Source organism: Pan troglodytes, chromosome 3, assembly GCF_028858775.2.
Source record: "Pan troglodytes isolate AG18354 chromosome 3, NHGRI_mPanTro3-v2.0_pri, whole genome shotgun sequence".
NCBI lineage: Eukaryota > Metazoa > Chordata > Mammalia > Primates > Hominidae > Pan > Pan troglodytes.
The window spans coordinates 16,461,775-16,479,194 of NC_072401.2; the positions used below are offsets into that span (position 1 = coordinate 16,461,775).

Genomic DNA, 17,420 nt, shown 5'->3' on the forward strand with positions numbered 1-17,420 from the left:
AGCTCCAACCTCCTTTCCCCCACCCACCACAGTGTTGCAGGGAACTGCTTGCTAGACCTATCTAGCCGCCCTGAGGTTATGGCCAGCCCTTTTCAATGCCCTAGTGAGGCTGAGTTTACCCTGCAATGGGAACTTATCATAAGAGCTCTAATCACGCTCTTCCTCTTTTCGCTTTTGGGACAAGCCAAACCTCAAGACCTTTGCACTAGTGCCCAGTGCCTGAAAATCTTTTCCTTGAACATTGCATGCCTGCCTTCTCCCTGCCACCTTCACAGAGGCCTTCCCTCGCTATACAACATAAATGAGCTCTTCTGTTCCTCTATCACTTCATCCTGCTTTAATCCTCTTGACGGCAGTGATTTCTCTCTCTTTTTTTGAGACAGAGTTTTGCTCTGTCACCCAGGCTGGAGTGCAATGGCGTGATCTCAGCTCATTGCAACCTCCGCCTCCTGGGTTCAAGCAATTCTCCTGTCTCAGCCTCCCGAGTAGCTGGGACTATAGGCACATGCCACCACACCTGGCTAATTTTTGTATTTTTAGTAGAGACAAGGTTTCACCATATTGGTCAGGCTGGTCTTGAACTCCTGACCTCGGATTATCCACCTGCCTTGGCCTCCCAAAGTGCTGGGATTACAGGTGTGAGCCACCATGCCCAGCCCAATTTCTCTTCTTTCTTATTTGCTTGTTCATCTTTTAAGTGTGGAGTGTCATGATCAGATTTGCACTGTAAGAGACTGCTGTGTTGAGAAAGGATTGGTGGACAGGGGGACTTTGCACAGGGAGGGTAGTGGGCAAGCTGGCTCTGTATGGGCTGAGTTGCTGTAACAAAAAGACCTTCTCTATTATGAACCAGTCTTCCAGGTTCATGCCTGGAAGTTCTTCAAATTTAACACATGCCTTCCAAGGTTTGTTTGATTGCTGCCATTTCCAGTGGAATAAGTCCAGGATCTGCAGTTTTGTCTTAGTAGACACTTCACTTACTTACTGCTGGCCTAAGCCTAGTCACTCAGCCACATCTAGCTGCAAGGGAGGCTGGGAAATACAGTCCCCACCAGGTAGCCTATGTCTAGCCAAAACTCAGGGGGCTGGAAGCCTAAAAGAAAGAGGGGAATGCCTCGCTAGCCAAGAGACATTATGAAAACTGTAAGAGGATCTCATCAGTGGGGATGGAGAGGAAGGCTTGGTGACCAAGGGTGGATGGAAGGGAGGGGGAAATCAGACTTAAGAGATTCCTACAGCTCCGGTGATAGGGTGAAGGTGGAGAAATTCAAGAAAGGGAACATGGTGAGGAGAACCTGTGGCGATGTGCAGGTCAGGACAGTGGTTTAAGGCAGGGGCCACAAACTGTGGCCCATGTGGCCTGCTTTTGTAATTTTTGAAGAACACGGCAATATCTATTCACTTACGTATTGCCTATGGCTACTTTTGTGCTACAACAGAGTTGAGGACACATAGGCCACATGGCCCAGAAAGCAAAATAGATTCACTGTCTGACCCTTTTCAGAGAAAGGTTGCCAACCTCTGGTTTAAGGTGCATCTGGGTGGAGACATGTCATGAACACAGGGTTGGCTGGAGCTCTATGTGACGAGAGAACCAAAGGGAGCAGGTGAGGTGATGAGTGAATGAAATTACCCAAGGAGAGAGTGAGGGGCGAACCAGGAGAGAACCTGCGAATGCCACCTAAATTTAAGAACTGGAGAGATGAGTGTTGGAAGGAGACTGAGGAATAGACAGCCATGCCCCAAGAGGACACTGGAGATGGCTCTTTTGGGAGCCTGAAGGGAGATCTTTGTAAAGGGGCCGTGTTCACAAAAGTCAAGTCCTCGGTGACCCCGACAGGAGCCCTTCAGGAGTGGTGGGGACAGAAGGCAGGTCACAGGAGTTGAAGAACCAATGGAAATGAGAAAGTGGACATAGAGATGTGTCGAGAGTTCTTTCAAGGAAATTATTTCCAAAGAGAGAGGGAAAAAAGAAAACATCTTGTACTACCAGGCTGAGTGTGCAATGAATGGGGTTGAGGAAAGGCTGATTTTTTTTCTTTTTTGAGACAGAGTCTCGCTCTCTCAGCAGGCTGGAGTGCAGTGGCGCGATCTCAGCCCGCTGCAACCTCTGCCTTCCAGGTTCAAGCGATTCTCCTGCCTCAGCCTCCTGAGTACCTGGGACTACAGGTGCCCGCCACCACGCCCAGCTAATTTTTGTATTTTTAGTAGAGATGGGGTTTCACCATGTTGGCCAGGATGGTCCCGATCTCCTGACCTCATGATCCACCCCCTTTGGCCTCCCAAAATGTTGGGATTACAGGCGTGAGCCACTGTGCCCGGCCAGGCTGATTTTTTTTTTTTTTTTTTTTTTAAAGCAAAGATAAGAACTTTAGGACCATATCCTTCCACTGTGTTTGGTGATTTGAGATACTGAAAAATAAATAAATAAAAGTTGCAAGAGTGACACCAGGAGTATTAAGTTGGCTTGAATAACTTCAATTAATATTTAAATGGGTGATACAAAAATCAGGTTTTCAAAAAATGGGAAGTTAAGAGATAATTTCCTCCAGAAGAATTATACACTACATAGTCTTGTTTAAATTGCAAGCCTCTTGTGTGTTGTTTTAAAAAAATTCATTTTTACTGGTGTATGTTTAGGAGTACATCAGGCAAAGTACAGTTTGCCTATAGTTGGTATCCAATTGTGTATACTGTGACCTGGACAGTTCCCTAAGAAATGATGACTTTAGATCTGAAGAAGATCTAAAATATAGCCCACTTTGACCTTGACCTTGAATTACTTCTGTATAATGGGCCCTTTAATAATAATTAATGGAATAAATTCACAAATAACATAGGCTCAAATTTCATCATCTAAGTTGTGAGTCGCTGGATCTACTCAAGGAAGTAACATACAGACCATGTTTTCCAAGTTCCTTTTTATTGAAATGAATCAGAACTGCAATCTGCACATGAAAAGACCTGGGGGGAATGCCTACATCTGGAATTTCATTACGTCAACGTTAAATTTTGTCCGACCAGTTTTTCATTGCTGATCACTTTTGATAATGACAGATCCAACATGAAACTCCTGAAGCAAATGAATATTTACCTTGTGCTTTCATGCAAATTTAGGGACCAAACTCAAAGGTTTCATCCATGCTGGACACCAGATCTAAGAATTGTGACAGGATCTTCTCATATTTCATTTTAGAACACTTGATACTAGTCTGATGATACTCATGTTAGCTGCACTCCAATTAATGTTTATCCTAATGCAACAGAAAACTCTGTTAAACTGTACACCGTAATTGGCATCTGTTAAAACAACTCCACTTTTGAACGAACAGCATTTCTTTCTCTCAAGATCTCTCTCTCTCTTTTGAATTTGCCAGATGGAGTTATGCAGGTTTCTCTATGATTGCTTTTGCGTGCCATTTCCAAGTGGAACATGGCCAATCTTTGATAAAGTATAATAGATGAAAATCTCTGCGCGAAGGATATGCTGTAGGTTTCACACACTTTTAGTGAAAATGGATTATTTTCAACAGCACCAAGAAGTCAATGGTGACTTATTTAGCTCATTTAGAAGAAAGTCCTATAATACTCATTTGTTTAAAAAACTCTGTGGTAACAAAAGGTATATACACCGTTTACTGTACACAAAATGCATCTTTCCTGTAAACTGGTGTGTGTTTAGCACACTCCACACATGGCAATATGTTAGAACCTAGCCATCACATTTGATAGAGTTTTGATAGAAATGCATCCAATGGGAACAAACACCCCATATGTTGTAGTGTCTAAATAGAAACTCAGTGTAAAAAAGTAAAAAACAAAAATAGACAGGAAGGGAGGGAGTCATCCTTGAATAGTGATGGACCATGGACTATAACGTGATTGTGTTCATTCTTAAAGCACTACCCAGAGACCAATGGTGCCATTGCCTTGGTGCCCGCCTGAGTCACTACGTTGCCACTGGCGTTGCTCCTGGATTTGGAAAGTCCTTGTAGACCCAGAAACTATCAAAAATCTGTGATCCTTTCCACTTTGAGTTCCTGATGCTGAAATGAAAGTTAAACACAATTTTAGAAATTGCTTTTGAATTAATAAAGAGAAAACCAGGAATGCATAATCCTAAAATGGTCCCCACCAGGAGCCTAAGAACTAAGGAAAATATAAACTCATTCAAGAGGCACAGCAATATGTTTGTTGCAAAGCAATCTGTTAAAATATAGCAATATAGAAAAAAACTTTGTGGTTTTTGTTTGTTTATTTTATTTTATTTTATTTTATTTTTTTTTTGAGAGGGAGTCTCACTCTGTCGCCCAGGCTGGAGTGCAATGGCGCGATCTCGGCTCACTGCAACCTCCGTCTCCCGGGTTTAAGCCTCAGCCTCCCAAGTAGCTGGGACTACAGGCACCTGCCATCATGCCTGGCTAATTTTTATATTTTTTAGTAGAGATGGGGTTTCTCCATGTTGGCCAGGCTGGTCTCGAACTCCTAACCCCAAGTGATCTGCCCACCTCAGCTTCCCAAAGTGCTGGGATTACAGGCATGAGCCACCATGCCCAGCCAGAAAAAATTTTAAGTCCATAATACTCAAGGTACGTGGTTGGTACACAGATTTCTATATTTTTGTTTGTTTGTTTGTTTGTTTAGAGATAGGGTTTCACTACATTTTCCAAGTTGGAGTGCACGAGTGTGTTGGCTATTCACGGGTATAATCATGGTTCACTGCATCTTTGAACTCCTGGGCTCAAGCAATCCTTCTACCACAACCTCCCACCCCAGTAGCTGGGACTACAGGCAGGTACCACCACGCCTGGCTTATTGTTTTACTCTAAAAAAACACTTTCCTTTGTTTTTTTTTTTTTTTTTTTGTGATGGAGTCTCACTCTGTTGCCCACGCTGGAGTGCAGTGGTGTGATCTCGGCTCACTGCAACCTCTGCCTCCCAGGTTGAAGCGATTCTCCTGCCTTGGCCTCCTGAGTAGCTGAGATTACAGGCAGGATTACAGGGGCCCCCCACCACACCCGGCTAACTTTTTTTAGTAGAGACAGGGTTTCACCATGTTGGCCAGGCTGGTTTTGAGCTCCTGACCTCAAGCGATCTGCCCGCCTCGGCCTCCCATAGTGCTGGGATTACAGGCGTGAGCCACCGCACCAGCCCTTATTTTTTTACTTAAAAAATCTTATCTTTTTAAGTAAAAAAATTTTATTTTTTTAATATACACACACATACTCACTGTGTGCGTGTATATATATATATAAATACACACACATTTATATAGCAATGCATATATATACAGAGAGGGTCACCGTATCGTATGTATACATGCAGTCGTCCCTCTGGATCCATGTGGGATTGGTTCCAGGACCGCTACACACATCCTCCTACATACTGTATATCATCTCTAGATTACTCAAAATACCTAATACAATGTAAGTGTTATGTAAGTAGCTGTTATACTGTATTGTTTTTATTATTTTTATTTTTGTACTGTTATTTAAAAAAAATTTTTTTAGAGTATTTTTGATCCACAGTTGGTTGAATCAATCGGTGGATGTGGAACCTGCAGATACAGAGGGTGGACTGGACATATAAAATATCTTGTCTAATATACTGATCTAGATTCCCCACTTAATGTGGCAATGTATTAGGAATAGCTATGTTTTGATGTTCTAAAAACTAAAAACTATAGTCCTGTAGATTCTCTTCAATGAAAATATCAAACTTACCTCAAGCAGTTTCAACATCAGCTATCAATGTTGTGATGGGCTAAAAAACAAAAAAATAAAGAAATATAATACCCCCAACAAAGCTGCGGGTGGTTTCATCACCTCTGTGCTAAGAAGCAGGCATGTGACTAAAGGTACAGACGAATATAAACCACACCTCATAAAGTTTATCAAGAAGAATGTGTCAGACAAAACCCTGGTTAGCTTCTGTTTGTATTGCTTTTAAAAACAGCATAGAAGATAAAGAGGATAAACAGACTATGACAAGTAAGAATTGTGAATATTCACAATCTAAGGTTAAAAGTGTTAAGAGTCACTAAGAATACGTGTTGAAGACATTAGACCAGCAGCAACACAGCAGTACACATGTCTACCACAAGAGTCTTTCTAAAGTTTGCTTCTAGGACAGAAGACAGAAGCAAATGGAAGTTCCACAGGGACCTTGTTACAACTACAAATTCCTGGGTGTAAGATCAGGCAGTGCACATGGCCTCTAAGTGGCTCTCTGGGTGAACCATCAACAGTAGCCCTAGTGTCCTCTAAAGTGACTCTGTGATAATGGCCTTGACAACCAAAAAGGTATTTGCCAGGGGGAGACTAGTGAACTCCATCTGGAAGGTCGGCAGTTTCAACTCTGGCACACCCTGCCCGACTGTGACTTCAGGTGGATCACAACCCCTCTGAACCTGCAGGATCCACCGTGCCTCACTGCAGTGCTGCATCAGACACATGAGGTTGGGGGAGGACATGCACGGAGGACGTCAGGGCACCTGCCAGGCAAGACATTCCTTCTAAAGTTTTTCACTTTAGAAAGTGCACATGCTTGGTTCTGTGTGCCTCTTCTTGCACTACCCTTTATGCTTTCGGTAAAGAAACAAACTCTTTATTGAAAGGGCTCAAAGGGCCCCTGGAAAAGGGTGCAAGCAGGGGCTGGCTCAATCTCTTGTTACTGTCCACCTCACCAGGACCTGGAGCTGAACATTATGAAGGACTGTAGGCTCTGGCAATCATTTCTAAAGAACATCTACATTTGCCTTATTGAGCAGAGGGATGCTGGGCACACTAACAGGATCACTGGTTCTTCTCCTGCCTAGCATTGCCTCTCCTCCAGACAGTATATCCATCCTATCCTGGAAGAGAGGGAACTCTGGAGAACTCAGAAGCAGGAAATGAGCAAAACAAGCCAATTTAAGCACTGTCTTAGTATGTTTTCTGCTGCTTTAACAGAATATCAGAGACTGGGTAACTTACAAAGAAAAAAATTTGTTTTTCACAGTTCTGAAGGCCACGAAGTCCAAGAGCCTGGTGCTGGCATCCGGTGAGGGCTTTCATGACGCATCATCCCATAATGGAAGGGCAAATGAGTGCAAGAGACAGACAGGGAATGGGGTCGAGCTTCCTCCTTTTATCAGGAGCCCACTCCCATGATAATGGCATTAATCCATTTATGAAGGCAGAGCTCTCATGACCTAACCACCTGTCCAAGGTCTCGCCTGTTAATATAGTCACAATGTCAATTAAATCTCAACATGAGTTTTGGAGGGGACAATGAAACTATAGCAAGTAACTAAAACTAATCCTGGAAGCTCCTGATGGAAGAGAAACAAAGGGCCTTAGGTGAGACCATAACTGGAGGATACATTTCTTCAGGCCATTAGGATTTGGGCTCTGAATGATAACTTCCTGGGTGCCCAACACAATAAAGTAATAAAATAAAGAGGACCAATACATGACATCTGAGACTCTCCTGTCCCCAGAGTAGACATCACACACTGATGACAGCACTTTTGAGTTAGTCTGGATTAAACCTCCAGATTTCAATCAACACAACACAACAGGGCTCTGGGCAACCTGACAACAGGGAGAAGTTGGCCCAGGAGGTGGAATCTGTTTGTCAATGATGCACTATCCCCTTCACAGAAAAAGGAAGGTCCTGGCCGAAGAACCTGAAACATCACACAAAGGAAAGGGCTCCAAGCACGCTCTACAAGACCTATGCAGCCAGAACCTACACAGGTGAGGGTCAGCTGCTGTTTATGTAGCATTCCCTGGGATCCACCTGCTTCCTCCTCTAGGCTGCAGAGGTGCAGCCATGCGGACCCCTCCTACTTCTATCTAAGAATCTGGCCAAGCGCAGTGGCTCATGCCTGTAATCTAGCAATTTGGGTAGATCACTTGAGGTCAGGAGTTCAAGAGCAGCCTGGCCAATATAGTGAAACTCCATCTCTACTAATAACAGAAAAATTAGCTGAGCACGGTGGTGTGTGCCTGTAATCCCAGCTACTCAGGAGGCTGAAGCACAAGAATCGCTTGAACCCAGCAGGTGGAGGTTGCAGTGAGCCGAGATCACACCACTGCATTCCAGCCTGTGTGACAGAGTGGAATCTGTGTCTCAAACAACAGCAAAGAATCTACAGAGCATGCACAATGAACACCATCTACAGCCGAACTAGCAAGAAGGTGGTTCACAGACATATGCTGTTCCAGCAATGTGGGTAAAAACTAGTAAAAAAGGAGAGCTACGACAAGCTTCTTGAGCCTACAGAATTAAGTCTTTGACGCTACACGCAGGACATCTGTGGCACTAATAGGTTCTCGGTTATTCTCTTATTGATGCTAGAACTGGAAGTCTACCCTCCTTTGTGGGAAAGGTCTCATGTGGTGGCATAAGACAGAAGACAGCTGACGCCTGCCTATTTCCAGCACTCAGATCTGAAGCTGGGAATTAGCCAGAGTCCAGCTGGCTGTGATAATCATGCCTAAGTGACAAAGGTCTGTGGCAGTACTGGTGTGCTGAGAGGACCCTGGCATCTCAAAGGCTGTCTTGTCAACTTGCACACTGACACCTCCCTTTCAATTGCAGGAGGACTTATTGGATGCAGCACATTCTTCCAGGCCTACCAGTGCATCTGCTTCTCAGGGAGCCGAGGAGTTGTGCCTTCTAGATTCCCTTTTAGGAATGACTTGCCTCCAGCTGGGGGCAGCATGGTCAGCAGAGAGCCTCCAGCTGTCAGAACTACTGCTCTACGGCAGCGCTGCTCCAGCCCTGGGAGCAGTGACTGGGGGAGGAGGGGGTGCAAAGACTTAGCTAATCTGTAGTGATTAGCCCAGTGTGGGCAACTCCCTACAGGCCATGCTTGATCCAGAGCTCCTGCCTAGTCGGGCCAAGGCTTTGGCAGGCCAACCTTGACTTCTCCCCCTTTCTTTCACAACCATGGCTCCTCATAAACATCCTGCACTCTAAACTCCATTTGAGCACTGCTTCCAGAAAGCCTGCCTGTGGCAGCCTCCACCCAGGCTTGCGTCTCTCTCTCTCTAGCATCTTCCAGGCAGCCTGGATGACTCTTCTTAGAACAGAGAGTACTTTCAGTGCCTTCACAACCAACAGGCAAACACCAGGAAGCAATTCTACAAATTGAAAGCAGTCCTAGAAGATCCGATGTTAGGGCAACATAGGTAATTGAGAACAGCTGTCCTCTGATCTTGAAAATTTCAGTCCGTATACATAAGACACCCTCCAAGCATGCTACACCACAAAAAGGAAGGCCAGGACATTATGCAGGCAGCCGTACTGTCTACTCTCCCCAGAGCACACCTGGCTAACTGATACTTAAATCAATCTTCAACTCTGTCACAACACAGCACTCTAGCCATGAAGCCTTGCATACTGGAAGTATCAGATGAGATGAAGTCAATTTGCCATTTCATGACTTTATTTATTTATTTAGAGATGGAGTCTCCCTCTGTCACCCAGGATGGAATGCAGTGGCATGATCTCGGCTCACTGCAACCTCTGCCTCCCGGGTTCAAGTGATTCTCCTGCCTCAGCCTCCCAAGTAGCAGGGACTACAGGCATGTGCCACCATACATGGCTAATTTTTTGTATTTTTAGTAGAGACAAGGTTTCACCGTGTTAGCCAGGAAGGTCTTGATCTCCTGACCTCGCGATCCACCCGCCTCGGCTTCCCAATGTACTGGGATTACAGGCATAAGCCACCGTGCCTGGCCAAGAACTTGATTTTTTAAATTATCACCATTTCTGCTCTGATCTGAATGTTTGTGCACTCCTAAAATTCATACATTGACGTCGTAATCACGGTGACGCTTTAGGTCATGAAGGCAAAGCCCTCATTAGTCCCTCATTAACGCCCTTAGAAAAGAGACCCCAAGGAGCCAGCTTGCCCTTTCCGCCATGTGAGGATTTGGCAAGACAACGCCACCTATGAGAAAGTGGTCCTTCACCGGACACCGAATCTGATGGCACCTTGATCTTGTATTCCAGCCTCCAGAACTGTGAGAAATAAACCCTGATGTTTATAAGCTACCCAGTTTAAGGCATTTCATTACAGCAGCTGGAATGCACTCAGATAACTTCTCTTCCCCTAAATGGAAAATTATAATGAAAAGTTCTGATTTTTTTACAATATTCAAAGTTTTAAGTTCAGGAAGCCATTTACCTCTTGAAAGGACAAATTTTAATGACTTTCTGGTTCTGTTCATCTTGAAACCTGACCAAAGTGGAGCATCAACTGTTACTAGGTAATATTGCTTAAGATAAGGATGTGCCTGACTGGTAAGCAGCTTCTGGCCTGGGAGGCTCTAAATATAAATACCTGGTGTGAAGCCAAAGCTGTGGGCTTCCCTGAATGTGGGTACTTTTAACCGGATGCCTCCCATGTGGAGCGTGGGCCTTCTAAGGTGGATCTCCCCCATGCACCAACGTTAGACTCACCCTTTTGCATCTGAGACATCGCTGTGGGGAGCGGGCTCGGGGGAGCACTGGCGGGCCAGCTGTATGGGCGTGGGAAGGATCACGCCCACTGAAGAGGACAGCCCACTGCTGCCCTGCTGCCCTGCACACTATGTCTCCACCTCTTATAAGCAGATAGGCCCCTGGCTGACGTGTGGGTCTGAATTCTTAGTAGAGCCTCAGAAGAGGACTGACCTTTGGCAAGCAAAGCTCAGAGTCACCTGACATATGATATATCCAGAACCACAGAAGCTCCTTAATTCTAGAGAATGTAAATTCATAAAGATTTTGGAGGAATAATTGAGGTTCTTTTTCTGGTTGGTTACAGTTAATTTATTGGAAGGAAGGAAAAAAGGAAGGAAGGAAGGAAAGAAGGAAGGAAGGAAGGAAAGAAGGAAAGAAGGAAGGAAAAGCTTTGAAAACTGTAACTACTCAGTTTATTTGGTGCAGAGAAATTCTAAATGCAAGGTATGCATGCATTTAATCTGTAATGATCTACAGCCATACATAGCATTTTAAGATGACACCAAATTTTAGTTGCTGAATAATTCCATTATTTAGAAATCGACTGAACATTTAAACTCATGGCATCATGGAACACTATGTAGAGCATGATTGGAGACTAGCATTGATAAAGTATCATACAGAGAGAAGTGAAGGCATCAGCAGCATGCAGAAAATTCAGTGCTGATCTATAGGGGATGAGACGGTTTATCATAGGGCGGGCATGCACTTCCAGACTTTGCTTTACCTTGTCATAACAGGATTGTGAATACCATATACATGATCTTTATGATAACCATTATTACCATTTTCCATACTGTAACAGAAATAAATACACCAAAAACACCATGTTATCTCTAAGATGAAGTATTTACATCATGGATTACAAAGACAATGTAATGGTCATGAAAAGTATGTAACAATTTGTTAAATCTAAAAAAAAGACAAATGAGTAATTGACATTTTGCTCCCTTTAAACTTCAAAGACCAAATGACTACTTTATAGATGAATAAACTTAACATATAAAATTTCATTAATTCATCAAGTATTTCTTGAGCACCTTCTATGTGCCAACCCTCTTTTTAAGACCATTGCAATTTATTTTTGCCTGGACAGATCTGCTGTTTCTACATAATTTGAAGATGTTAATAACTTAATTTTTAAAGTCCATTACATAATAATATCAACCTCCCCCATCCCATCTAGGAATATAGTTTTTTTAAAAAGGCTTACTTTTTCATGGGTATAGTTTCAACACTATAAAATACAAAAAAGGGAGATAAAATTAATTTTTTAAATTATTATGAAAGCTCAGCAACTACATCCCCCAAATATTTACTCTAACACGGATACTGACAGTGCAAATTCAGGAAAGACCCATGTTGAAAGATGAGCGAAGTGAAAAACGAGGCATACACATTCACCAGACACAGAATGAGGGGCAGACTACAGAGCCAAAATGGAAAGTGTAAAAACAGTTATCATAAAGTGAAATGCCAGGTCCCCGAGAGAGAGGAACTGCAAACGAGAAATAAAAAGGCTGGTTAGGGAAGCTGAGAGGATTAAGCAAGAGGAAAAAAGTAGTTAAAACAAGCATAGAAAAATCAGTACCAAGAAAAAAAAAATTCACCTGAACAGAAGTGACCCAACTACTACTAAAAAAAAAAAAAAAAAAAAAGAAATCAACTTTAACCTCATCAGAACTCATCTTTAGCAACTCTTTGAAGACAGCACCACCGAGAAAATGACCCCCACGTCTGTGGAAGCCCACATACTTACTCATCGTACACGTCCTCCGAATCCATTCGACGGTAGTATTTAGCCAGTTTTACCGCAAAAATTAGAGCCGGAAGTAAAAATACAGTAGCTTTTCCTATGCCAAACCAAAACAAATTCTAGGAAAAAAAAATCAGAAGAATTAAATGTCTGAATATAGGAAATGGGAAAAACAGTTGTTCGGGGGAATTTTTTTTTTTTTTGGAATTTTTAAAAATGAGTTGTCATTTTGTTCTTTAAAACAATTTGAGAATGTCATGTGGACCAGGCACTGTGTGAAGTGCTATGCACATTGTTAGGATTCATTTCATCTTTCTAAAAACCTTGAGTAGATCCTATTATTATGTTTATTTTACAAACAAGGAGCAGAAACAGCAAGTGGTAAAGCCAGGATGCGAATCTAGGCCACTCCAACCCAACTTCTAACCACCCCAAACAGATTCCCTTTGTTGCCCGACCATCCAGTAATCAGAGCATGGATGGCCAGCAGGTTTGAGTTTCAGTCCCTCTTATGAGTTGTTATTTATTTATTTATTTATTTATTATTTTAGACAGAATCTCACTCTGTCCCCCAGGCTAGAGTGCAGTGGTGCGATCTCGGCTCACTGCAAGCTCCGCCTCCTGGGTTCATGCCATTCTCCTGCCTCAGCCTCCTGAGTAGCTGGGGCTACAGGCGTCCGCCACCACGCCTGGCTAATTTTTTGTATTTTTAGTAGAGACGGGGTTTCACCGGGTTAGCCAGGATGGTCTCGATCCTCTGACCTCATTATCTGCTCACCTCAGCCTCCCAAAGTGCTGAGATTACACGCGTGAGCCACCGCGCCCGGCCGAGTTGTTTGTTATTAAGATGACAAATTAGCCAGGTGCGGTGGCTCATTCCTGTAATCTCAGCACTTTGGGAGGCCGAGGCAGGCGGATCACAAGGTTAGGAGATCGAGACCATTCTGGCCAACATAGTGAAACCCCGTCTCTACTAAAAATAGACAAAAAATTAGCCAGGCATGGTGGTGTGTGCCTGTAATCCCAGCTACTCGGGAGGCTGAGGCAGGAGAATCAGGTGAACCCAGGAGGCAGAGGTTGCAGTGAACCGAGATCGCACCACTGCACTCCAGCCTAGGCAACAGAACGAGACTCCATCTCAAAAAAAAGAAAAAAAAAAAAGGATGACAAATTAACCCTTCTGGCTTTGTTCTGCATCTGAGCAGCTGAGACGCTTGCATCTTCATTCCATAACATTACTGTGTCAAGAAGTTAGAAACAATGCTCACTGCATGCTGGGGTCTCAATCAATGTTCCACGTTTAATTTAACCAATCTTGAAGGTATATAGAAGGTAGATGACCATGTTTTGTCTAAAGAGCAATGTTAAAATATCCTTTTTTAAATAGTTGCCAACATTTTTAAGTCAGATTTCACATGTAAACCTGGATTTACATCCTTTCTTGAAAATTCTAAAGTTCCATCTCTTAACATTGAACCCTTATTCCCACAAAGCAAGAGTCTGGAAGTGGTTCTTCCTTCAAGGGGACATTTGTCCTCAGTGGTGACACAGTCTACACCACTCACATCTGCAAGGTGATATTCCAAATGATGTAACCTTATGAACCAATCAGGACAAACACACAATGTATAGATGTCATGGGCTGAATGCCACTCTGGCCAGCATCCTACACTTGGCCTGCTATGTAAATCTACAACCTGCCAACTTCCTACGTAAGTTCGAGTCTGACAATATCCCTGCCTTAGGATAATGCTGTCAGTAACACTAGAACGACTCTCCCCAGCCCACCATGAGGCCAAATGCCACTTGGAAGTAACACCTGCTTCACCCTCACAGCTTGACCCTGCATTTCTGCTTTGCTCCTGGCTGAGTTCAGAATTACAGAGGTGGCACTACCTCTTGGCTCCTAACTTCCAGTCAATTTGTTCCCCCTTCCCTCTATGTTCTGCTAGATTTCTGTTTTCAACCTTGTCTTGAGAAGCTTTATAACTTTATAACAACCTTATCCTTTTTCTGGAAGCTGCCTCAATCCTTTTGGGGACAATTGAGATACAAAATAAACATGTTAGCTAGCCCACAGTCTATCTTATTGACTAAATGGATGCCCAGAGCTCTTCCTTAACGATGTAAACCCTCTGCTACACAGCTCCAGCCTATGATCTTCCTGAGCAGCCTCTAGGCCTCCCCTCTGTCCCTGGTGATCTGTGGAAAGGCATCTGGTGGCTATGTGGTTCGACTGAATGGGGTGGGTGGTGGAGGCTGGACATAGAGAGACGTCAATTCAGAATCAAGCAGATTGGCTCTGGACCCCCCTAATGAAGGCTTCAGCCAAAGCTGGCGGCAGGGGCCACCAAGCACAGGACAAGAAAAGTAGTTGCAAGAAGAAGGAAGCATCCAGGAAGCAGGGCCTAGGGTCTGCGTGGTTGGGTCGGAGGCAGAATCCTTTTCACTCAGGCATGAAAGACCCTCCAGCAGACAGATGGACAAGTGAACGAGGGAGGTGGACAGACAGGGCAATAGGGATGAACTGTGACAGAGAGCTACCTGACAATGCATCAGTGATACTCTGTGCCAGGTATTATGCCAGACAACAGGGACACAGCCTTGAATGCACTGGTGACTCATGGAGTGGAGAGTCTAGAGTGTGCTGGAGAGACAGGCCTTAATCAAAGAAACATATAAATATGTAATTGAAACAGCAATAACATCTCTAAAGGAAAAGCATAGAGTTCTACAGGAATGAGGAAAACGGAGCTCAGCCTAGTTTTGGGGATCAGAAAAGGCTTCCTGGAAAAAAGACATGTTTGAGCTAAGACCTGAAGGCGGAACAACAATAGTAGTGAATATTCATTGAGTGCTGATGTTCCAACAGCGTGAAGGGCTTCACATGTGACCTCTCACTGAATCATCAAAACAGCCCATGTAGGCGAGGAACTCAGACAATTTCAGGAATTTTTCAAAGTCACAGAGTTCTGAAAATGTAGAAGTGGAATTTTCATTCAGAGTTCATGTTCTCCACCATTGTGTTACCAGACCTGGAGGAGTTAGGTCTTAAAGTGGGGAGTGGGTAGGCGGGAAGCGGAAGAGGAGAGAGAAAGAGAAAAGCGGTGTGTGCCCATCTCCAGTCCAGGCAGAAGAAACGGCATGTGCATGGGCCCTAAGGTGGGGAAATCGAGATTTATTTGATGAAGTGAAAGAAGATGAGTATGTCTGGAGCACAGAAAGAAAGGCGGGCAGGCAGAGAGCACACAGTGAGATCTGGAATGGGGAGGCTCAGCCATGCAGAGCCTAGTATGGGCTATGAGGAATCCTGATCTTTAGATAGCAATGGGAAGCCACTGAGGTGCTTTCAGCAGAGGGAGAGGATCCACTCACAGAGAGAGTCAGCATCTGTTGAGGAGGGAACAGAGCTGAGGATTAAGCCTGATTAACTGGAACTTACCATCCCAATAGTCACATTTCTACGGGCTTTTTAATGACAAATGAAATTTGGTGCAACTTTGGGGTTGTATATGTAGTTGTACTGAGTATTCTTTTGAAGATGAGAAATCTGCACACCCGTGACTGTCTTTCTGATTATTCTGAACTAATAGGAGTTTTCTCCCTGCAGGTCTCCTGACTCATAAATATAATCCTAGTGAGGAAAGAAGATAACCGCCCAGAACTTTGACTTTTCTAGTCTATTAGCATCTCAATACACTGATCAAAATATTACATTTTAGGTTTTGGATTCTCTCAAGCAGAAAACAAATATTAAAATGTATATCATAATCCAGAAAAACAACCAAAGATGATGGATTCATTGTGTCTTCTTTTGAAAGATGAAATCTTACCAAGGGGTCGATAATGTAGCTACACAGAAAGACATCAACAGCAGTATCTAGAGCGGTGGCCACAGGTTTGCACGATGCCACTTTCTCACTGATCTAGGGGGGTGGAAACACAGGGAAACTTTGAGCCACATCCACAAAAACCCACAGGAATAAGACGTGCCGTTTACTTTTGACTTGGTGTCACAAAAAGGATCTCCATGTCCTCTAAGACAGGGGTCCCCAACTCCCGGGTCACAGATGGATACCAGCTAGTACCGGTCCACGGCCTGTTAGGAACTGGGCTCCACAGCAGGAAGTGAGTGGCGGGTGAGCAAGCAAAGCTTCACCTGTATTTACAGCTGCTCCTCATCTCTTATGTTACTGCCTGAGCTCCGCCTCCTGTCAGAGCAGCAGCAGCATTAGATTCTCATAGGAGCATGAACCCTATTGTGGAACTGCACATGCGAGGAATCTCAATTGTGCTCCTTATGAGAATCTAATGCCTGATGATCTGTCACTGTCTCCCATTACTCCCACTGATTCTACACTATGGTGAATTGCATAATTATTTCATTATATATTACAATGTATTAATAATAGAAATAAAGTGCACTATAAATGTAATGCCCTTGAATCATCCTGAAACTACCTCCACCCCCGGCCTGTGGAAAAACTGTCTTTCACCAAACCAGTCCCTGGTGCCAAAAAGGTTGGGGACTGCTGCTCTAAGACATGGAACTGATGGCTGATGTGCATGGATGAGTTCTGCATATACAGTTACAGTCAGCCCTCCATATCCGAATTCTGCATCCATGGATTCAACCAATCATAGATTAAAACATATTCAGAAAACAATGGATAGTTGCATCTTTACTGAACATGTACAGACTTTTTTAAATACAGTATACCAACTATTTACATAGCATGTACATTGTATTAGGTATTATAAGTAATCTAGAGAGATTTAAAGCACACAGGAGGATGTGCATAGGTTATGTGCAAATAACTATATCTTTTATATAAGGGACTTGAGCACCCAAGGATTTTGGTATCTGCAGGGGACTCTGGAACAAATAACCCACGGATACTGAGGGACAATTGTATATATTTTAAAGCAAGATCCTTATTCTCTCTGAGCCTTGGTTTCCAGTTTCCTCATTTGTTTTGGAACAGTGAGACCCAACCTACAGGACTCTGAGAGAATTAAAAAGTTCTTGTGCCCAGCATAGTGTTTTAGTTCAAATTTGTTACCTGGCCCCTTTGTTACCTGAAAAAGGGGGTGGGAAGCAAATGGAAGAACTGCATATGGCAAAGGTGAGCAAAGGGGACCAGGGGGTAGCTGTCCTCTGACCTGG

General features: G+C 43.7%; 1 protein-coding gene across 23 annotated transcripts in view; it reads right to left on the minus strand.

Moving 5' to 3' along the window:
• Positions 1-2,904: 2,904 nt before the first annotated feature.
• PROM1 (prominin 1) overlaps positions 2,905-17,420 on the minus strand; it is a 115,023-nt gene continuing 100,507 nt past the window's right edge. For 9 of the 23 annotated variants that reach the window (XM_063809407.1, XM_054682782.2, XM_054682780.2 and 6 more), the window contains 5 exons: positions 16,087-16,179; positions 12,257-12,372; positions 11,711-11,734; positions 5,724-5,763; positions 2,905-4,046 (listed from right to left, as the gene is read on the minus strand). In XM_063809407.1, coding sequence (XP_063665477.1) covers positions 5,748-5,763; positions 11,711-11,734; positions 12,257-12,372; positions 16,087-16,179 — 249 coding nt within the window. In that variant the 3' untranslated portion in view covers positions 2,905-4,046; positions 5,724-5,747. Of the gene's footprint in view, positions 4,047-5,723; positions 5,764-11,224; positions 11,294-11,710; positions 11,735-11,873; positions 11,996-12,256; positions 12,373-16,086; positions 16,180-17,420 lie in introns of those variants that run through there. The other 14 variants (XM_009447398.5, XM_054682786.2, XM_054682789.1 and 11 more) reach the window with 4 other exon arrangements.